At 38.5% G+C, this 23,444-nt stretch overlaps 1 protein-coding gene across 4 annotated transcripts in view; it reads right to left on the minus strand.

The window, feature by feature from the left end:
• The window catches only part of LOC141462059 (uncharacterized), a 41,056-nt gene that overhangs the window by 12,245 nt on the left and 5,367 nt on the right, over positions 1-23,444 (minus strand). For 3 of the 4 annotated variants that reach the window (XM_074143647.1, XM_074143645.1, XM_074143648.1), the window contains 10 exons: positions 19,060-19,172; positions 12,993-13,100; positions 11,767-11,974; positions 8,591-8,675; positions 8,349-8,444; positions 7,634-7,741; positions 6,943-7,058; positions 6,514-6,661; positions 5,900-6,027; positions 5,610-5,811 (listed from right to left, as the gene is read on the minus strand). In XM_074143647.1, coding sequence (XP_073999748.1) covers positions 5,610-5,811; positions 5,900-6,027; positions 6,514-6,661; positions 6,943-7,058; positions 7,634-7,741; positions 8,349-8,444; positions 8,591-8,675; positions 11,767-11,974; positions 12,993-13,100; positions 19,060-19,172 — 1,312 coding nt within the window. The remainder of the gene's footprint in view (positions 1-5,609; positions 5,812-5,899; positions 6,028-6,513; positions 6,662-6,942; positions 7,059-7,633; positions 7,742-8,348; positions 8,445-8,590; positions 8,676-11,766; positions 11,975-12,992; positions 13,101-19,059; positions 19,173-23,444) is intronic. The other variant, XM_074143646.1, reaches the window with a different exon arrangement.

The raw sequence follows: 23,444 nt of genomic DNA on the forward strand, positions 1-23,444 counted from the left end.
GGATATAAATTCTGTCTAAGACTTAACAAGATATCCTAAACGTAGGCAAACCCCCGAGACTATCATAGAACAGATTACTTGTTTTTTTTTTTTTTTTTTTTTTTTTAGGGGCGGTCCCCGAGCGCTAGCTCATACACGCCCCACGTATACACTCCTCCGTTCAACCAAACGACCACAAAATGAGCTCTCAACACTCACAAGTCCCGGCCAACAAAGCAACAAAGCCAACAGGCACAGAGAATCTCAACAACAACAACAACAACAACAAATCATCAACAACAACAAATCATCAACAACAATCACACAATTACAAATAAATAAAACAAATAAAATCACACACACACTCGCGCACACCCAACACGAACTCGAAAAATACGCACCAAATCAAACTCCCAACAACACCCTTCAACCAACCAACCAGATCTACTTCATCTACCAACCACCGAGGTCATCCGCCTCTCAAAGGCCGCCTGCGCGAATTCGCGGAAAGCCACATACGCAGACGCGTTCTCCAGTAACAAGGGGAAAACGTCTCCAGCCAAGCAGAACGGAAATCCCACTCTCCGCCACATAATACAGCGCAAATCATTATAAAGATCACATTCCATAATAATGTGCTTCGCTGTCTCTGGATCTCCACAAGCGCAATATGGGTCCGTTGCTAAGCCCATTTCGAACATTTTGGCGCGCAACATACCGTGTCCCGTGACCAATCGTGCAACTGCATATGGCATCTCAGTGGAAACCAGCCGCCTACCTCCGGCAGCGTCGGGGACGAAACTAAAGGTTGTTCTTCCCTTAGTTGACGCTCGCCACCTATTCCTCCATTCCCGATTCAATTCCTCTTCCACTTCGCCATACATTCTTTCCCTAAACCATAACCGGTAATCTTCGGTTATATCAGCCACCGACAATCGTAAGGCTCTTAACATGGGGACACGCACCTCTATGCCCCTTCGCAAACCATATCTCACCGCGGCCCTAACCACCTCCATGTCCAATGGCAAGCATCCCGTGAGCACCTGCAAAGCCTCCGTGGATGTGGTCCGGCTATAACGCCCCATGAGCAACAGAATAGAACGTTGCACGGCCATAAGATGCATCCTCACAATCGCGGTCCCCACCCGATGGGCCCAAACCGACGCACAGTAGGTCACCTGAGCGACCAGAACCCCACGGTATAAGGTACTCACTACCTTCCTTTTCAATCCCCATTCTTTCCTCGTTACCGATCTCAATTGTCCGACAAAAGAACTAGCCTTCCTTCTTAAATCCCTTACATGTGGCACAAAGCTTAATTTCGCATCCAGGATCATCCCCAAGTATCTGACCTGTGACACCCAACTCAGCCTATCGCCACAGTATCTGACTACTGGCTGACGGGTAGGGGCAAGCGACCCCCTCAACAACATCGCCACCGTCTTATTCGGAGCAATCCTTAGTTTATTATGCTTACACCATGTGCAAACATAATTCAACGCTGATGTCGCATTAGCCTCCAATTGCGCCCCACTATTACCTCCTACCACAAGAACTAAGTCGTCCGCGTATGCGACCCTACCCAGCAATCCCGGAACGTCACCAGCCAACAGATCGTCGAAGACTATATTCCATAGGATCGGCCCCGAAATAGTGCCCTGCGGACAGCCCCGCGTAACATCCCGAGAGACTCGCTGATAATCTGATCGCACAAAAACCTCCCTGTCTCGCAAAAATGACGCCACCATACGAAAGATATACATCGGACAGTTCATCTCTCTTAATCTTTCCAAGATTCCCTCCCCCCACATACAATCGAAAGCACCAGAAATGTCCGTAAAAATACCCGCGATATATTTATACTCCGGGACTATGTGGCCTATCAATGAGCGAATCGCGTCCTCCGTAGACAGTCCCCTCCTAAAGCCGAATTGGGAAGCCTGACTAAGACCTCTGCTCTCATATATCGTCGTTAATCTATTCATATATAGGCGTTCCAATATTTTACCCAAAATCGGTAACAAGCAAATGGGACGGTAAGAGCTGGGACTATCCAACGGTCTATCTCCACCCTTCAATATCAGTCTCAGCTTACCCGATTTCCAGCACACAGGGAACACTCCCTCGTTCAGACAACAATTAAATACATTCACGAATGCTGTCGGACAAACCGACCACGCCCTCTTAATCATTTCCAAAGTAATTCTATCAGGACCTGGGGCCGACCTACCATTTGACTGATTAATCGCCCTTTCGACATCCTCCTCCTCGAAACAATCCACGTCAGAAGAGTCCTGATACAACCGATTCAGCCTTCGAGTCGCCTCCTGTGCTGGAGTGTCATCCTCTGGCAAATCCGCCGGAAAGACTGCGTCCAAAATAGAACGGACAGTAGTGGGCCAATCCAAGGAATAATCCCCCCCAGATGACATAACCGAAGTCAAAACTGAACCCCGGGAGACATTTCTAAACTTGACCTTATACACCAAACCCCATGGAGATGCATTACCTTCCTTCCTAACAAAATCTTTCCAACATTCAAGCTTAGCACCATTCACCGCAGCGGTATACTTATTCCTTATTTGTCTATAGGACTCCCAGACCAATCCAGAAGCCTCACACCGACCCAGCCGACGCCGCGATCTCTGAAACCTTTTCCTCGCCCGAACAACCTCCCGACGGAGGGTAGCTATCTCAGATGACCACCAGGGAACCCCCCCCAGCCGCCTACGCCCACTTGGCATCGAAACACTCGCAGCCTCAACAATAGTTCTCCCTAAAATAGCGGCCCTATCATCAGCCCCTAAGGACTCAAGGTCATCAGCCATTCTTTCAATCCCACAAGCAAAGCTCTCCTCAAACCTGTTCCAATTAACACTTCCACACTGGAAACGCTCAACGTCCTCATATTTCCTCTGTACACACGAAACTACCGAGTCCATGACAATACACCGATGATCACTAGTACACCAGGTCGGCTCTACCCTCCACGTCCAATTCCATCGTAATGCCGACACAGAAGCCAAAGATACGTCAATGTTGGACTCCCCCGCGAACGACGAGAAGGTAGTAAAGGACGAGACCTCATTTAAAACCGATAGACCCTTTTCGAGCACAAATTCCTCCAACCGTGAACCAGAAGCATCCGAACATTGACCAAACCACAAGGGGGAACTCGCATTTGCGCCCATGCCAATAATCACAGGCTTTCCTCTCAGAGCGTGCAAAACCACCTCCAACCGCTCCAAAAACTGATCAATGGGGCAGCTGTATCTACAATAAAGGCTCACCACGTAAAGGCTACCAAATCTACCATGTAACTCTGCAGCCACCAAGTACTGGTCCGACAACTGAGGCAGGACCACGACACTAATATCGGTATTACACACAACAATCGAAGACCAGGGCTGAGCATTATCAATACCAGTCAACACACGAAAAGGGGAGGGAAAACCTGCCGCCTTCCCGAACGCGCAGTAGGGTTCCTGGATCAAATACACATCCACTTCGGAACACGACGCTCTCATACGCAACTCACTCGCCACCACCGCAGCACGCCGACCATTTATCTGCACGATCCTCAATTTATTTTCACGCGCCATAATTAATTCTACTCATCTGATGCTGAACCGCCATTTGATAGGCCGGACAAGTCTTACTTGCAATACTATGCGACGCCACTCTTTTAGCTCTAGTACACAAAACGCACGACGGGGGCTTATCCAAGTTAGTACAATTCTTCTCCTCGTGCCCCTCCGTCGCACAATATCCGCAAACAACAACAGATTGCCTACAAGCCACAGATACGTGCCCATACATTTGGCATCGAAAGCATCTTCGCACGCCTATGAATTCCTGTATTCTACACGATCGCCATTCTATAAACAAACGCTCTTTCCTAATTAATGATTCTCTTACCTCCGGTGATACTTCTGCAACCCAATTAACCAAATCCTCCCGCCTAGGACCAACCCGGAATTTCAATTTAAACCCCTCACGAAATCCTTCAACACTCTTCAGTTCTTCATTTATTAATTAAAATAGCATCAACTATCTGCTCCTCAGTTAAACTCTTTTCAACATCATAGACGATAACTCTAGGGCCAATACGACCAGAAATATTTACTTTAAAACCTTTTTCCTTTAAAGTCTCTGAACCTGCCAATCTAGAAGCCTCCTCTTTCGATGCAGCCTCAACGACAACGCCACCACCTCCTATCCTTCTAACATTTTTAATGCGCAGCTTTTCTTCCTTGGGGTCTATTAACTTAATTAATTCAGACTTCGCGTCGTTCACACCTTCCGGAGGGCGGACAATCACCACCGCGGCCGGGGAGTGACGCTTTCGCCTCATCGACATCGCATTCTTGCTACCCGAAGCACTCGCAGAGACCATATCTACTGCCTCCGAATATGTTTTCCGCTTAATGGTCGTAACCTGCCTGTCGCGCGTCAAAGGTTGCAAAGCCTCTCCAGAATCAACAGTATCCTTAATCCTTAATTTCTGATTCTGAACCGTACTCTCCCTAATTTCCAATATCACCTTCTCCACTTCACCAAGCCGCGCCTCCATCCTCCCAACGGCCTCCATGCCCACCTCCAATTTTAAAAATGCTTCTGCCGAATCCTTGACCAACCCAACCAAGGCTCCAACTTTCGAGAGAACAAATTCATTGATCTTCATCGCCACTTCCCCTTCCCTAAGAAAACTAGTAATTTCTCTCTCTATTCCAATAGAATCGGCTACCATTTTTAAAACTCCCGGCTTACCTACCAACTGACTTCCACCGCGACCAGGAACCCCACCTTCACATAGCCGAGAAGAACCTCTCAACCGCTTAGCTCCCTTCCTCGGAGTTATCCAGTCAGAACTTGCACCGCCACAAACCATCACCTCACCATCACTCCCACCACCAAGACTCGCACCCTCCGCTCGCTCCACAACCGACTCTCCTCCATCAAAAGAAGTGTTTTTCATTTCCATAATGAAATCAACATCACCACATCTCGCCAGCCTGCCTCCACGGACACTAAACAGACCCGATGGTAGCCCACCGCATAACGTGACTACGGTGGGGGCACCAGGTGGCATGGTCGAACGCAGCTTAGCTGAGTGGAAACAAAAGCCAATAACCCGGATGAATCCCGGCATCGACCCTGCAACCCCCCCAACTCGCCCAACGGACCCGCAAACCTACGGTCGCCCAAGCCGATTGATCTGAGCGGGCTAACTCAGACCATGGGTCCTCGGTGAATACGAGGCCAAAGAGGCGTGTTGACATCAGACACCCGCAGGCTATCCTCCGTCTCAACCTCCAGGATCCTCTCCTCCCCTACCCCATTCGCCACGCACGGCCTACACGTGGGAGACATTTATTAAAATCCTCGCGCTCCACGAGGCATTTCCGTGTGTAGCTCACATCATAAGAAAGGAACCAGGATTTGGGATAAGAAATCAGGAAGGGAAAGGAAAAATATAAGAGGTTAGGAAAAGGTATGAAAAGGATAGAAAAGGAAAGGTCAGCGGGCAGCTGTCCCTTTAGTCGCCTTCTACGACAAGCGGTGAATACTGTGGGTCAATTCTACCCCCGAACCCACAGGGGGAATGTAAACTTGTTGGTTTACTATACCTCTGCCATTATTGCTGACAGCTCGTTTCTTGTTGCCCTTTTTCTTGCCAGATTTATTTTGCAAGGCCCTGAGTAAAGCGGCTTCACGTTCCTCCTTCTGACGCAAAGCAGCAGCTTCCTCTTCCCTTTTACGCCTCTCCATTTCCTCAATCATCCTAGCTCGTTCTTCTTCTTCAGTTTTCTTTCTAATTAATAATATTCTCTGAAAAGGAATAAAAAAGGTTAGCGCTATCGTAAAGCTACTGTATAGGAATACATGTCTACGAATGTTTCTTAATATTTGTGAGGACCTTCTTTTCCTTTTGTCGCGCCTTCTTGGCTGCCTTCTTTTCATTTCTGCACTTGACCTCAGTGCCCTCGATGTACTCGATCAGATCTTCCAGTGCCCGTGTGTCGCCTTCGTTTTCACTGCTATTAACTAACATAAATGCAAACAAATTAACTAACTTCCTAACTCTAGTTTAGTTGTAAGAAACAATTTTTTTTTTACTTATACTGAATTGTACTAAACATGTTTAGTTATCCTTAACTAACTAGATAGTGGCGGGCTGCCTTAAATTTCACATGCAGGTCGAGTAAATGTGATCAGATAAACAGTTTTCCAAAACCTCTATTTTTTGTTTTTGTTAGTATTTAGATAGTAGATAGTAAGGTAAAAATGATTTTAAAAAAATTATTGTATATATTAAACGAGTAATTGGCACTCTAAAGTAATGAATATTGTTGGAGACGATTTCGAGTAAATGTAAAAAATTAAAGAAAACTATTTAGTATAAATGAAGGCATTTAACCAGTTACCCGAATTTTCTTCGAATTTTATTTTAGCGATCCTTCTGACCTGTAACTCTTTAGAGGGAAGCTTAAGTTCCGATTGAATTTATCAATGACAATACTTGTCACTCACCAGGTATTTGTTGCTTTTTCTGAGGTATCTGCTGCGGGTGATTGGAATTGGCCGAGGAACTTTTACATTTGGACTTCTTCTTATTGAGAAGTAATCTTAACCGTTCCCGCATCTCTTGGTAGTTTCGGCTCATCGGCGCAGCCGCTGGCTGTAATGATGAAACAAATTTTTTAAAAATCTGGGGTAAAACTAATATGACTTTGAACACAGATTTTTTTTTTCAGGATTTCAATTTTAAGGTTAAATTTATTAAATAATGTAAATAAGTAATTGATTTAGATTTATTTTTCTTTCTCCACATTATTTGAATGCATTTATTTCTGAACGATCAAAGTTATCCAATGAATGGTTTTCTTATTCTTTAATCAAGCATCATTCTTTCATTACACTGATAACTGAAATTGTTTTCAAAGTACCGGAATAACTCACCAAACCATGTCCAAATACTTCGCAGTAACAACAGTCACAATGTCGTGGGTCATTCTGCGATACATCTGAATGCGAATCTTCATTTCCATTCAGCATTAAACTACCCTCATCTTCTTCTAAAACACAAGAATCGATCACACTATTTTCTTTTACTTTAAACAATAGGTCAGATATCCAGCTCCCCCCCGCACTCCTCAAAACCAACATTCTTGAATAAAAAATATCTAATCCATAACTGTTTATTATGTAAGGAGTTACGATAAATTCAGTTGGAGCCACTTTACAGAAAATCGCAAAAAATTCAGACCAATTACTATACGCTTATATGTGTGCCCTTAGCATGCCAAGTTCAAACAAAATCGATGGTGTCAATCTAGAAAATAGGAAAGAGGAACTTTTCAGAATATTTAGGGAGGTAATTGGAGGGATGAGTTGGCCGCAGAGATGGTTTCTCTTACTACCGGCTCCCACATCTCTTCCTGAACTCTTCTGGAAAACCAGGATGATCAGTTTCATTACCTAAGGGTGCTGTAGAGTGAATGTTTTCACCTAGCAACAGAGAGTGCGGGCGCAAGAGATCTATTTGATTGCATGAAGAATACCCCGTAAAAAAATGAATAATCGCAATCGTAAGAGGTAGACAGGGTAAGATAAAGTATAAGAGTACAAAGTAAGTTGGGAGGATACTCACGCTCCACACAAGGTATCCTCTTGATTGTGTCGCTGTGCTTGTTACAGTGCGCGTGGTGTACCTGCGACCCAGTATCAGTACCCTTGTCCTTCGTGTTTCGACTGGCTACTGGTTAGACAATAATTTGTTTTAATGTGCTCACATATTTTTCTCTAAGTGCAATTATTACTACAATTGAAAAATAGTTAATATTTGTTGTACAATAGCATCCAAGTTTAAAGAAAACTTACACAGCAGTATTAAAATTTGTTTTTTCTTTTAAATCTTTTTATAATGAAATTCACTTTAAACTTAAAATTTTAGCCATCAAATAATTGTTTTTACACCTGTATATTAAGCTAGTAGATGTAAACATCCTTAGACATGTGGCACTTTAGCGGAAAGCTTAAGTCCTTGTTAAGCCCCATTTAGGTGCTAGATTTTTACATTTTTTTTTACTTTAATAAGAAGCTTAGGGTTGCTATTCCCCACGTTATTGCACGCATAGGTGGTAGACACTGTACTAATTTAAGCAGTTAAGTGGAAAGATTAAGTCGCATTTCTACTTAATATATGTACTTTTTAAGTCTGTAGATAATTTTGATGTGAGAAAATTTAGAGGGATACTTAAGGTGCAGTTTCCCTTAATAATGCATCAGTTGCTGCAGTCTAAGCAGAACTTTAGGTACTTTAGAGGGAAGATTAATTGCATTATAAATGGATAGCATTTACATACCGGGACTGGAATACAACTGCTCATCAGATAGTCTTATAAATTCGTTCAGGCTGTTGATCACTTCCTGGTCTTTCTGAGTAGCTTTATCCACACTTCCTATAAGCATATAGTTCACAAACCTCATACATGTTTCTATACGATGTTAAGGAATACATAAAATTAATATACTCATGGTCAAGCTGAAGGACATTAAAGTTGTTAACAATTGTTAAGTGTATTAGAAAGTCTAGAAGTCTACTTACCGTCTCCTGTGCCGTGTATGTGCCTGTACAGATGGAAGCCGCCCCGAGGCGCAGGCAAAGGCAGTACATGGTCCATGTATTCCACCTGTGTGTCCAACATCACAAGAACAAATCAGGATTATTATTATTATTAATAGAAAAAAATAAAAGTGGTCGATTTCAATGTTGACTTTAAATCTGCTTTAAAAAAAGTAGATGTTCTCAACCAAAGCAGGGATCTCCAACGGGCAAAAGAACCGTCGACTGAATGAACTACAGGTGTTCAAGTTTGCCACCTTCACATTGGTAAAGATAAAAATCTTATTTATCACTTACATGACTTTCTCCCACTCAAATTATTAAATTATAAATTTTTTAACTTTCTGTTCCCACAAATACAAAGAATTCTCGTCGTCGTGGTTGTCGATGTTTAGAGATGGTAGTTTGCAAGCAAAAGAATATAGGAAGTGCTATTGTTGCACTGTAAATCAGCAGTCAAGACCACGTTAACCTAACACTTGAAAATATAGTCGCTCAAAGAATGTGATACGATTCTTTCAAGAGGGTATATAGCAAGCCAAGTTTGAAGAGAATCAAGTAGCCTTAGAAAAATAAATAAACAGTAAGTTCAATTTAGAAAACCAATAGTTCAACCATAAATTTTCCTCAAACATGGAATTACAACCAGGCTTATAATGAGCTTAGATATTTTATAGAGGCAATATAATAATCTGATTTGAAGAAAGTACGAAGGTAGCAGTTCCCCGAAACCCCTTAAAATCTATTTTCACGGGAAAACGTTACAAATAAAAATGATAGGTGTTTAAGTGAAAAACCCGCGAAGTCCAATGGAGAACGTTGCGGTCATTTTTCAACAACATCATGAAAAGCTGAAAAGTCGCACGGCAGACAGATTTCTGCAAAACCTTACTTACTAACCTATATCTGAAGCTACAATAGTACCAAAAATGAATTCCAATTTGAACTTACTGCGACTTTCTGTAAAAACACACCCACACAACGCCCTACGAACATTTTTCAGCATTCTGAGGACCTCAAATGATTTCCGGTAAAAACTTAAAATTTTGACAAGTTAATACTTCTTCTTACTAAGCATAAGAGAAAGTCAAAATCTCACGTGACTTCCGCTTATCCGTATATTCAAGATTTTTTCACTTTGAATTTTTACTTCAGTATAGGCTTACGATAATAAAATAGTCCCAATCAAGCATGACGACCCAGCGATTGAGAAATTCCCAACAAATTAAATTTCATAAAAACGATTTCAAACAAAAACGATAGATCTTTATCAGAGTTTACGTTCCAGATTAAATTGATTTTAACTGGCATTAAATGAAGATGCTAACAGGTCTGAGTATAGAAAATATTAACAATATACGAACAATGGTTTTTATTAACTTTATTATTAATATACTGTGTGCTTTTGGCTATTTATGTTATATTTGAAACTTTATTTACAGATTAATTTATTATTTATTTTAACCAAGACTACTTCAAAAAGGCAATTTACCATAAGCAGGTATCAGGCAGAAAAAAAATTGAGTGAGTCAGTAAGTACCCAACATTCATACTTAAACTCGTAATTTCAGCCAGTTAAAAACGTTCGAAAATTTTTCCTAGTTTTTCACTATTTCTCTGAACTGATTTCTCTTATTAAACTGATTACTCTATAGGGGGCTTTTGAAGTACTCTGAAAAATGTTTACATGATTCTGATTCTTACAAAAGATATAAAAACTTACAATAATTCATTGTACTTTTGCAAATTTTATAGTAACTGATACCATTAGGTGATTTTACTGCATTAAACTTCCATTAATATTTTTTAGAATACAGACATGTCACAGACTCTAATGCTGACTTTTTTAAAATGTTTTTGCACTGTGGTTCCAGACACCCACACAAACAACACCAATGTCACTAATTTCCTGGAATCTTTTTTTTTATATAGTTTCAAATAAAAGTAGTAAATAAATATTTCTAGATTTATCATTCTAACTTGAAAAAGAATTTATTAAAAGCAGTTTTACAGAAAATTCCAAAATCTATTCTATAATTTATTTATTTATTTTTTTTTTAATGATTTAAGGCGCGTCAACATCTAAGGTTATTGGCGCCCTCTATTCTCTAATGTTGCAAATTTGGTTCACAGATTTTATTAACCCTTAGAATAAGCTGAACTCTCAATATAATTTAATATTGTGTAGGCAGCAGAACTGCAACTACCTCTGAAAATATATTTTTTAAAAATGCTTAGATTTGCTGTCTCCAAAGAACCCCTAAAACGCAATTTTCTTAGAAAAAAGTTTCGAATAAAAGTGAAAGGACCTCAAATGATTTCCGGTAAAAACTTAAAATTTTGACAAGTTCTCAATACTTCTTCTTACTAAGCATAAGAGAAAGTCAAAATCTCACGTGACTTCCGCTTATCCGTATATTCAAGATTTTAATAAAGAACAAGTTGGTACGTGAAAATTGATAAAATTATGGGGGAGTTGGACCATAATTGTTGAAGAAGGTGCACAGTGTGAGAAATTCTTAAGATTCTATTAAGATATTGGGAAGAAGGTTTAATCTGAGAAGAAAGCCATGAGGGAGTGGTATTAAGTTCTTCTTCTTCTTCGTTGTTGCAAAAAATGTACTGCGCTTTTCATTAATCGGAATTGTATCTTTTACAGAAAAAAGGAAAAAATGGTAATTGTATTACCATTTTAAATATTACGCTCTTCCATGCAGTTTTTTTACGATCAACTGCCCGAACAGCAGTTTTAATACCAAAGATTTTTAAAAAATCGAGCAATTTCTGATGAACCTCTTAAAAAATTTATTCAGCAAAGAACTTTTAACATGAACTTGATCCATAATCCTATTGTCGGCGTTCCTGATGGTGCACTTAAACCAAATATCGAATTGGAGCTATCTTCAATTTTCCAACACACACTCACACACACACACACATACAATTTCTAAAAACCTTGCCATAACACAAGAAGATCTCATAAGGCATTAGTGACAGACAGAAAAACACACAACCATTTCTAGAAACCACTGGTTCACACCTAGAGGCGAAATATTTTCTTATAGCAACAAATCGGAATCGGATTTCTGTCGATTGTGAGGAGTTACAGAAATGTAAATACATTAGAAGTGAGAGAAAACATATTTTCAAATACCCACCGGCGTGTGCGACGTGGCATCCTGGCATACGTGGCATTCACATGACTCTTGTACTAAATTCTGCTGATCGTTACTATCGCAATCAACAGGCAACCGCCCTTCAACATGATGGTTCGCATCTTCTACGTTCTCTGTCATTTGGGATTCTGTGGTTGAGTCTTTATTTTCCGATGTTCTAAAATTTGTATCTGTTAATTTTTCAGATGCTCTGAAAATAAAAATAAAAAATAAGTAAAAATGCATTAACTCATGGAATCATAAGGTTGCAGTTATCTCCTTTAATATTATAAGTGGAACATCTATACGTTCTACTTACTTAGAGCACTTTAGAAGAAACTCAAGTTAGCAGTTCTCTTTAATATTATATTGGTGATATCATCTGCACACTATACTGACCTGGGGTTCTTTACAGATACGCTTAAGATTTCAGTTCTAAAACATAGATCTGGTATATTTTAATAACTGTAGCAGTATCGAGTTATCAGATCGCACGCAATACATCTAAATATAATATTTGCTGCAGTTTAGGGAGATGATTAGAGTTTCAGTTCCCCTTAATATTGTATAGGAGGTAGATCTAATACATAATATTTTCTGCGGCAATTTAGACAGATAAATAAATAGGCAGATGGTGAAAAATATACTTTGTTCTCAACACAAAATAGAAAAGAATAGAGCCAACATTTGTAATAATTTATCGTACTCTATGAGTAGCAACTTCAGTAGTAAAATTGTATTAATTCAGCCTTATATTTATTTTTTTGTCAATTCTAATTGAAACGAAGATTCAGGAAAACAATTTAATATTTTTACGTGGACTTCTCCCAAATTCCTTTGACTTGTTATCTCGTGCAATGGACTGCCAAGCAAAAAAAGTACTTAACAGAATACTGAGCAAGGAATTGAGAATTTTTATGCCAGGAAATATTTCGCGGCAGCTCGCAACCTTTCATTACTCTTACTAACTTCTTCTGCCACTTGAAGACATATCATCAAAGGCACAAGGTTATGGCTGAGTGGAACAGCAAGTAAACCGACTGACAGATGTTTTTGGCTGCATTTCGCCTTAGGTTATGCTTGTATTCTTTTTATTATATAGGTGATAGATTTGAACACTGTATGAACTTATGGCTGTTCAGAGTAAAAACTTTTGCTTCCACACATAATAAAGGGGTAGAAAATCAATGCGCTAAGTGGTACTTTTAAAGAACAAAAACTCAACTTACGTAGTTAACTTGTGACAAAGTTTATCGCGTGTCCTCCTCAATGCCTTAAACTCATGCCATTCGTCTTTTAAAAATCTTTGTTTTGCCAAATTTGTTGCTTGATTTTGTCTGTAAAACCATCATTTGAATAATTAAATTATTAAATTAATAGAAGATGCGACAAAAAAAATCTGTTTGGACGAATAAAACTTTCTCTACCAACACTTTTTAATAGTTCTAACTAAATTAATACATTTTCAAAAAGGCGATGCCCGCAAAGCTATGAAGTACTGTGGTACTGGGTTCGATTCCCGGTATAGGCCTTAGATTTTATTTAATCGTTAATATGAGAATTTAATAGTAAAGTATGCAAGCTAGGCGCCTCCGTCTACCTAATTTGGTAGTTGGACGAAAGCCCGCCTAAAAAAAAAGCATTACATTACTTCACATTTTCAAAGACAAAATAAAACAATCAATATAAATATACTACCACATTTTGAAATACATACACACCTTAGACCTAATACCAAACTTGCAGACATCGCAGAGGTTAAAAATTTAATAAAAATCATTATGTTTACGTGATTTTACCAACTTCAGTTGGTACTAGTAAAAACGTTATTTCATATCTTGAACTTGGAAATAAACATTTTGTTTATAAATTAAACTTCAGCAAAAAACAAATCGTAAAATAAAATAAAAAAAAAGTATTTAATTTCAAAACAAATACATAGGGGTTTACGACTAATTCAAAGAACTTAAAAAGTAAGATTCTGAAGGTAACCTTGTATATGTTTTATTTGAATATAATAGTTTTATTTAAATTAGAGAATTTCATAATGGAATGTAAGGGGTTGGTAAATATTAATTTTTATCAATATTATTAGATTGGCACTGGGTTTGATCGCAAAGCTATTTCAATTTGATTTTCACGCCTTGACAAATTTAATGTAATTATTCATTTTTTAATTGGGGAGTCCGGTTTCAGCATTCGTACAACTCTTTTATAAGCTCTCTGTTAGTTCTGTAAAAAACCTTAGTTATTGGTCGTGTTGTGTCATAATTTTTGTTGTGCAGTTAATTTTACCTATGTTGATAGTGATATTAAATTTTCAAATAAAATTATGAATTAATATTTTTATAATTGGAAAATGATAAATTACAAGATTACAAAATATCTAATAAGAATTTGAGAAATTTGGGTTGTGGTAATGGAGGGGTGGGGAGAATGGTAGATTCAGTGCCGGCTACAATGTTAACTGCTTTCTCACGTTATTTCAAAATGACTCGTTTGCGAAAACACTGATGTATTCGGAAGTATGTACCTACGTATTACACATGGAATACGAGTAGAAAATCATTTGAACGACGCAAACGAGGGGAGCGAGTCGACAGACAACTTGGCATATTTAAAAAAAACTACGATAGGTAGACTGTACATCGTGCATCCCATACAAGAATAATGCTTCTTTCTTCGCATGCTGTTGGTAAATGTGCCCTATCCAACAATTGAGAATTGTCAGCGGAGTTACACATGCCACTTTCCACTGTGTACTCAAGCTCTGAATTTATTGGAGAGCGACCGACACTGTAGGCATTAATGACGCACGCAACACGTCACATCCAAATCAAATTCGTGCATTGTTTGCAATCATATTAACCACACTGCTCTCCTTCATCTCCAACAGAGTTATAGGAGAAATATAAATCGCACTTAGCTGAAGATATTCTCCGTCGAATACGCAAGGAAAATTCCAATATAAACATGGGTTTTGCAGTAGAAATATGCAATGATTGAAGATTTGTGCTTAGAAATCGTGAACAATGTTTCCAATCAATCGGGAATACCATCACCGTATCGACCTACTGCTGCTTCGTTCGATGTAGATTTGCGTCGTGAACAAAATTACAACACGGGTGATTTTTTTCGTATGTGCAATCAAATAATTCCTTGAGCAAAAAGGCATTTAAGATCAAATAATACAAACTATCTTCGCATGGGGTTGAGAAATCTTTTTCTTAGATGCACTAGGAGGAATTGGTAAAACGTTCTTAATTAGTTTGATTCTGGCAGCAATTTGATCCCAAAATGACGTAGACTCTTGCATCGTCCGAAATAGGTCCATCCAACCAGACTGAGCCAGCGTGTGACCGGGTACAGCTAGTTCTAGATAATTATTAAACATTTAGTACTTAATTAATTTGGCTTTTGAAATTGTAGTTTTTTTACCAAGTCAACTACATTAGGATTAGTTCTTGGAGAAGCTAACAAAATTAGGTATTTTAGGTCAAAATTAAGTGCATATCAGTTAATCTTGAGAGATATTTTGACTTCATTATGTTCATAACAGAAAACTTTTGTTTACAAACATATGTTGATCAAAACCTACATCTGTATCTGAAAGCCAAATCGGGTAAATTTGGAAAATTGCTTGTTGGTACAAATTAATCTTACGGATTTTGACAAAGTTCCTGAAGACATTATTATAATTTCAATATTTTATTCCAAACGTGTTAAAAAAGTGGCAGCCTATGATGTTTAAATTGAAAAACTGAAACCTCTCGAGCCTGATGCTACATATGATTGTCTAGTGAAGAAAATAAATAACCTATAATCCGTTTTATGCAAGAAGATGAAGAAAGTAAACGAATCAAAGAGATCCAGTGCTTCAGCTAATGATGTGTATGTTCCGAGTCTGTGGTATTTGGGGGAACTGATGTTTTTGAAAAACCAGGAAACTCCTGATGCCAGTGATTCAACATTGAACTTTATTTATTTTAGAACACACAAGAACATGTCAAAAGTGTAGAGAGAACTGAGGAAAAATCGGATGGAACTGAGAAGAAAACTGAAGGCAACACACCTTCAGTTCAAATTAATGTGCAGATTTACACACAGTTATTTACGACATATAACTGCACAGATAAACGGAAGGTCTGAAGCCCCCTTTAAAACTCCGCCGTGCCACACTGTGGCACGCGTAGGCCATCCCTGCTCTACACAAAAGGGTCTGACGACATGGTCAAAACAGGATTAGAGGGGGGAAGGTTTGTTTGTGAAACCAAAGCAATAAAATATTTGGCGGGAACAAGAAATGAAAAAGTTAAAGCGCGGGTAAATGCATAAATGCGAGAGCAGGAAAGTTGAGAGAAAGAGAAGAAAAAAATATAAAAAGAACCGTCAAGAGAACGCTGTGTACGACTGAACAGGAATCATACTTTGATTTTGGATTGATTAAGGATATTAACGATGTAAATGGTTTTTGCAGGAGGACCTAAAAGTATTTAACACCAATTTAGGAGATAATTGTGATGTGAGTAGGTCTTAATTGGGTTGTTTTTTACAGTTATAAAAAATTACGGTGAACAGAGTTACTTACATTTAGTTATATTCTTCGCACATTTCCTGATTTTTTTTGTCTTACTAAAGTTTAAATTATACTAAGATTTTCAATAATTTTGTAAGTTTCGGAAAGTTACTATAGTTACTTAACTTTTTAGTTTATTATATTATTAGCATCATTTGATTTCATACTCTGTTATAAATTTTGGTTAAAAAACAACATATTTGCTGGCCTGTATAAATCCCCTTTACCAAACTTACAGTTTTAAAAGTTAAGTATAAGGGTTGATTAAGTGCCAAAAGGTACACAAATCAGGAAGTACCCAACTTTTCATTCATACTTCTAGAATCATAATTTTTAGAATGTATTAGATGTCGCAGACCCTTATGCTGGCCTTTTATTACCCATAAATATTTTTCTGTTAGAATAATAAAAGATATATCTCATTATCATAGTTAGTGTTAAAAAGGCATTTCAATTTAACTCTATTCTAAATTATTCTTGTGATTTATCTTTATTCTGAATAATCATTACATTCACTCGCGTATTAAAAAGAAAAAGGGAAAGTTGGAGTTGGTCTTTTACTGTTGTAATATGAATTACGGAGTTAAAACGAAATTTCAGTCTTGAATTCGTCTTACGGCCAGAAACATCAACGATGTCTGGGGCGAAGGCAGTATAAGTGAGTGCACTGTTCAACGGTGGTTCCAGAGATTCCTAGAGGGAGATTTGAGCCTTGAAGACAAAGAAGGCCGAGGAAGAAGTTCTGCCCTTGATGACGATGTTCTCCGAGCTTTGGTGTAAGAAAATCTCAGAACAATTGTTCGAGAACTGGCAGGGAAACTCGAAGTCAGCAAATCAACCACCATGACCATCTAAAAGCGATTGGGAAGGTGAAAAAGCTTGAAAGTTGGGTTCCTCAAACATTAAACGACCGCCAAAAATATCAGCGGTATGAAATTTGTGCTGCCCTTCTTTGCCGAAACAACAGCGATCCTGTTCTGTACAGAATTGTGATTTGCGATGAAAAGTGGATCCTCTACGACAACAGCAGACGCTCTGGACAGTGGCTTGACAAAGGAGAAGCAGCACGACATTTTCCAAAATCCTCAAATCATTAAAAAAAGGTGATGGTTACTGTTTGGCGGGCTTCATTTGGTCTGATTCATTACAGCTTCTTGAATCCTGGCAAAACCATCAACCAAATTGTATTGTATTGTAACCAAATTGAAGTAATGCATCAGAAATTGGCAATAATGAAGCCATCTTCAGCCAATCGAAAGGGGCCCATTCTGTTGCATGACGACGCTCGGCCACATAACTCACGTTTGACTTCCCGAAAATTGTTGGAGCTTTGGCTATGAGACTCTGCCACACCCGCCCTACACACCGGACCTCGCACCGATTACCATTTTTTTAGACACCTGGACCGCTATTTTCAAAATAAAAAATTTATTGATCAAAGAACATTAGAAAATGCGTTTTCTGAATTTATAAATTTTAAGGATTCCAAATTCTATACAGAGGGTATGGAAAAGTTACCCACACGTTGGCAGAAATGTATAAAAAGTAATGGAGATTACTTTGATTAATAAAAACAGTTGTAAATCATTAATTTTTATTTTTTTATTTTAAAACCATAATCCTGCATTATTTTCCGGACAACCCAATACAACTGTCCTACCGGACAGTTTTAATAAATAAAATTAAAAATACATTAAATTTTGTTGTGGTTGCTAGGTTTTCATATTTTTGGCACACACATATACTTGGCATGTTTTTGTAAGTTCCTTTTTGAAATAAAAGAAAAACAAGTATACTTTTTTAAAACTTTTATTTTTACATGAATGCCTATACCCTAATCTGTTTTTCTACATAAGTGGCACTTAACGTTTCGTAAAATTCCATCCTCATAAAGTCTGCCGTCTGATTAGACAACTACTATAACACCGTCGTATTGACCTTATCATCGCCATCGTGGCCACCAGATACATCTTCAAATACAGAAACAGGTGGTAGTCACTGGATTAACTTGGAAATTTAAGCACTGGCTAACCGTCTGTTTTTGTATATATCAGTCAACATTTTCGATGATCAGCTGAACACAACTTACGATAATTTAAGTGTCCGGTCATATTTTCATGGAGAACACTTCTTGACACTTGAGGAAACTCATTTGATAACGATGAAATCGTTGAGCGTATCTGCACCAAATCTTCATTAATGACTCTGAAGGTCGCCCAATTCGTCCACATCATGAACATTCAGGCGCCATCTTTAAAAGCTCTAACCCATTCCGTACCATTCCACTGCTCATAATGTTTTCTCCAAAAACTTCACAGATCTCACGATGAATTTTAGCCGCTTTTCCATTTTTGTACTAAGAAATAGAGACACAGCGCAAATTTCACTGTCGGCGGAGGCAATTTAATACTCACTAACAAACGTAAACGCGGTCGAATGTTTCCATAATATCGTCTGGTTTGTTCCTAACAGATGTAAGTACCCAGCGCGCATGCGCCAAATGCGACCACTGCCCTGCAATTTCAAAACGGTACTTACTTAAAAAAGTCGCCTCGTATATATGAAGATTTGATAGTTTATACATAAACGATAACATAAACTATCCAAAACTCGTTAAAGTAATTCTAGTTAAAGTATTTAAAACACGTACACACTAGATTTATAACATTGTAAAAAACCCCAAAATACACATTATCCTCCTCCCGAAAATAAAAACTTACGTATATTGATTAATTCGAGCTTCTACATCGGTCCACATTCCTTCAACTAACGTGATCTCATCGTCGAAACTTAAGAATTCTCGCACTAGCATCTTGTTTTCTTCGGAGCTCAACTGAAAACGAATTTTACTCGTTAAACAAAACAAATCATGTACAAAATATACTATATTGCTATGATTATCATAATAAATTACAAACACATGATAAAATCCCTTAGTTTAGTGCTGCTATTACAACTAAGTTCAAAGAGAATGAAACTGATTCAGTTGAAATCATGTTATTATAAATCAAATGAAAATTAAAAATGTTTTCTAGGAATTAAAATTAACACATAAGTAAATTATGTGCACAGAAAGTAAAAAGAAACTACTATTCTGAAAGTATGAATGCTATCAATCGATCATATAGCCACGTGGACAAACTTGTAAATGTATTGAAGCAATTAGCTGAACAATAGCGCCAAAATAATGATCTCTAAGTGGCTCGAGAATGACATATTCAAATACAAAATGTAGCAAACTACCTAGGGCAACACTATTGCAACTTAAACACACATTTCCATAAACAAACAATAGGATGAGTTATCGATGTACAAATGGCCTACATTAAGATTAGTTCCCCGTAATGGGAAGTGGACTTCTTCAGGGAGCTTGGCATCCCTGCAGTTTCCCAATCTAACAACACGAGCCCATGTTACATTACTCTTAACACTCACACAACTCAAATAGGGCCTGCAGAGGCAGTTGTGCGCAGCTGCTTGGGATTAGCAAACCTGCCGGCATACTCGAGCTTCTCGCCACTCAAATCACATACCCTGCTACGCCTTAAGGAAACTTAAGGCAGCTAAAGCTGAACTACAATTTTCAATTTCTTTTCTCTACGCGGAAAGTGGTTTTAGCTAAGAGTAACTTTGTGCCTGCTAGCTTTATGGAGGTGGGGGATTCGGACAGGTTAAATCTTATAAGGGGTTACGCCAGCCAAGAAAAATTAAGGAGGCAATTGGAAAGAAAAGGGGACTGATAGAAAGAAATGAAAAGAACGATTGAGAAACAGGGGAAAAAATAAATAAAAAGAAAGTGAGGAGTTCTGCGGTCAGCAAGCTGCGAACCTGGGTGACTGTTATGAAGTGAGCTGGGGGTCTAATCCCATAACTACACCGTTCTCTGTTGTATGCTGACCTTCTTTGGTCACTCCACTTACCTTCTTACACAATGATAGGGTAATTCACATATGAAAAAAAAAACTGTAACTTCAACATATATACATATATTTACATTTAAATAAAAAAGAAATATTCCTTACAACAAAAATTGAAATGCCCTAAACCAGGTAAAACCAAATGAATAAAATATATAAATATATTTCTTGAAATAAAAGGAAATTACCTTAATTAGAAAATAATGTTAAATGAACGAAATATAAATTAAGGGCCCAGTTAGTAAGTCAAAATAATAATAATCGTAATAATAAAAAATAATTAAATACTAATGATTACAATAATCACTAATAACGTCTCCAAAAAAATACACAGGTAAAAAAAAAACTGGTTAGTTGACGTTAGTTAATGGCTCGGTTTAGCTCCCACATTCAGAGCACCCTGTGTTGGGCATCCCTTTTCTCTCTCTCTTCAGGCTCGAATCTCGTCTGCGTTTCTAGACTCTCCAGTCCCTTAAATACGGCTGGGCCGTTTCACGGTTTCCCGTACAGTAAGTAGAAGTATGAATATGGCAGCGATTCACATCAGTCGTGACGGTTGGCCAACCAACACCGTCCGTCCACCCATCACCTAGTGATATCACTCCCCTCCATAACCTATTCGTTTCCTCTCTTCACCTCTTCGTCATGCTTCTCCCCACCGCTTCTTCTTCACCAGCCAAAGCCTTCTTTATCTTGCCGCACCAACCCTTTTATGCTATAGCCTAACTCTAACCTACCAGCTTTAACTAACTTATCTAATTCTTACAATTATTTTACAATTTATTGCAACTTAAATCTGCCTAATTCCTAAATTTAATACCAAATTCTAACTTAACGAATAACACTTGAACCTAACCTGGTTTTGGGGTTAAATGAAGTGACCAAAGGGTTCAAAAGATTCTGGTTACTATTATTTTGCGTAGCAACCCCTACACATCTCACATCTACAGACGACTAATCACAGTGCACGAACAAGGACACACACTCATTGAGAGTCAGAGTATAAATATCTCTCCCTCGCGAGCGTGGCTTAGGGACTAGAGCGGAAAAGAGTATACTGAGCATGAGGGAGACGGCGACCTGCGGGTGACTGATCCCAACACATGTCTTTGGCCTTCCTTGGTTTCACCCGAGTGCTCCACCTGGAAGACCGCCCTACATCAGAAAAGCGGATAGGGAATCCTTCCTCAAGACATTTCTAGGGTTAGGAAGGGAGCCACGAGGGCACCGACCGAAATCATTTGCGCGCGTCCGTGTAGGCGGGACCACGAACCTTGACAAATCAAAATGATTATTATGGATAATAATAAATCTTTTTCAGGACCCAGCGCACCAACTCTTCCTATTCAACTTCCAAATCCTATTCCTTTTCCGTAAAACCCACTTTTGTCTACCTTCCGCTAGCATTCGCATGGATCTAGCAGTACATTAAAAAAGGATATTTTACTCATTATTTATCGAAAAAATTATTAGAAATCCTAAATAATTATTACGATTTCCGACCCAAATTAAAATAAGCAATGGAGTAAGAAGTGTCGGATACATAGGAGGGAGTGTCCAACTAAGAGTCACTCCCTCAGTACGCATCCGGGTACAAGGCAGACGCTTACGTCATCAATATTTTCAAGATACCCCAACAACTGAGCGCACGTGGATAAGGGGTGAATTCGCCTGGATGCCTGGCCCCATTGGGAAGTCTGGTAATGATCGGGCGAACAAGGCGGCCAAACGCGCGTCTGCATCCACTGAAGATGTCATCCCTGTGCGTCCCACTGAGATTCGTATTATAAAAAGAAAATGACAAGAACCACAAGTGGGACCACACAGCAGGAAAACTGACTATTAAACCACATTTGCAAAACGCTCTGGTTGAGAATTACACACGCTGTGAATCAGTCTTAGCATTGGTCATGCACGTATAACACAAGGTCACTTCCTTCTAGGTCAACGAAAATCAATGTGCTCCCGATGCCGCGAAAGGCTAACAGTGGCACACTTGCTGGAAGAGTGTCAGACATTACGGTTATGTAGGGATAGTGTAGGCCTAGCACACGATAAACGCGCTTTTCTGTAAGAGGGTTCTCCTTACATAAGAAGATTGTTTGCTTATTCGAAGGGAATAAATTTGTATATCAAAAGTTAGGTTAAAAGTAAACATGAGTGAAGGAATATAGAGTGCTTCACCCTTTTAGGTTAGTCCAATTAATTTAAGGGGCAATGAATATATACTTTTCCCTTGCGTGAATGCTTAGAATGAATGTATTTATTTGTGTGTGCATATATTGGCTTGAATGTATTTATTAGTGTGAGTGTATTACTGGCGAGAGTGCAATATGAATTAGTAGTTTTAGAACATAAATGTGTAGAAAAGTATTTCAACCCCATGGCATTATGTTTAGAGCAGTTAGGGTGTGCAGGAACATTTGTTAAAAGTACTGCACACCCCCTTTAATTTACTTATCAGTAAATAACCTCCTTTGGCAACGTCTTATTAAAAATAAACAAAAGACAAAAAAATTGATTCAAAAATGCCTTTGGTTTCGCCCATATTTAAAAAATAAATGAAGCCACAACAAAACAATTGCAAATAAAGTTGTTGAAGATAAGAAATGGCACGAATAATATTCCACACTCCCCCTCGTATATTAGGCTGATGATCAGGAGGGGATGTGTGGATTACGCCTGGTGACTTGCGCTCAAACTTAAAAGTGGCTACAAACATAAAAGAGTACAGTGACAGTAGGGCGCTAATGACCCGAAGTCGATGAGAAAAAACATTAAGATTAGTTAAACGAATTTTGATTAACCTATTTTATTTTATTTTTTACTTTTTTTAATGAACAGCCTCATCTAGATAATGTTGAGAAGCGCCTAGAGAACAACTGAACATTCATATTGTTAATTTAGCTAAGTATATACTGGATGTCACTACTGATACAATACTAGTACTTACAAAAGTAAACACAAATTATTCTTTTTTTTTCTTATTATTGGTAGCAACAAACGCGAGAGAACCTATTGAGATAACGACTCGTTTGAACTAAAAGATTATGTTTAAATATGAGTTAAGAGTTTGATTTACAGGCCATAGAGTTATAACAGATACTCGTAGATGGCAGACGGTGTGCAGGCATTAATAATATTTTAACAACCAAGGAAAGAACGAATTTAAAAATTATAGTTTTAAC

The sequence above is a fragment of the Rhodnius prolixus genome, unplaced genomic scaffold, assembly GCF_049639745.1.
Source record: "Rhodnius prolixus isolate KJV_2025 unplaced genomic scaffold, Rpr scaffold_12, whole genome shotgun sequence".
NCBI lineage: Eukaryota > Metazoa > Arthropoda > Insecta > Hemiptera > Reduviidae > Rhodnius > Rhodnius prolixus.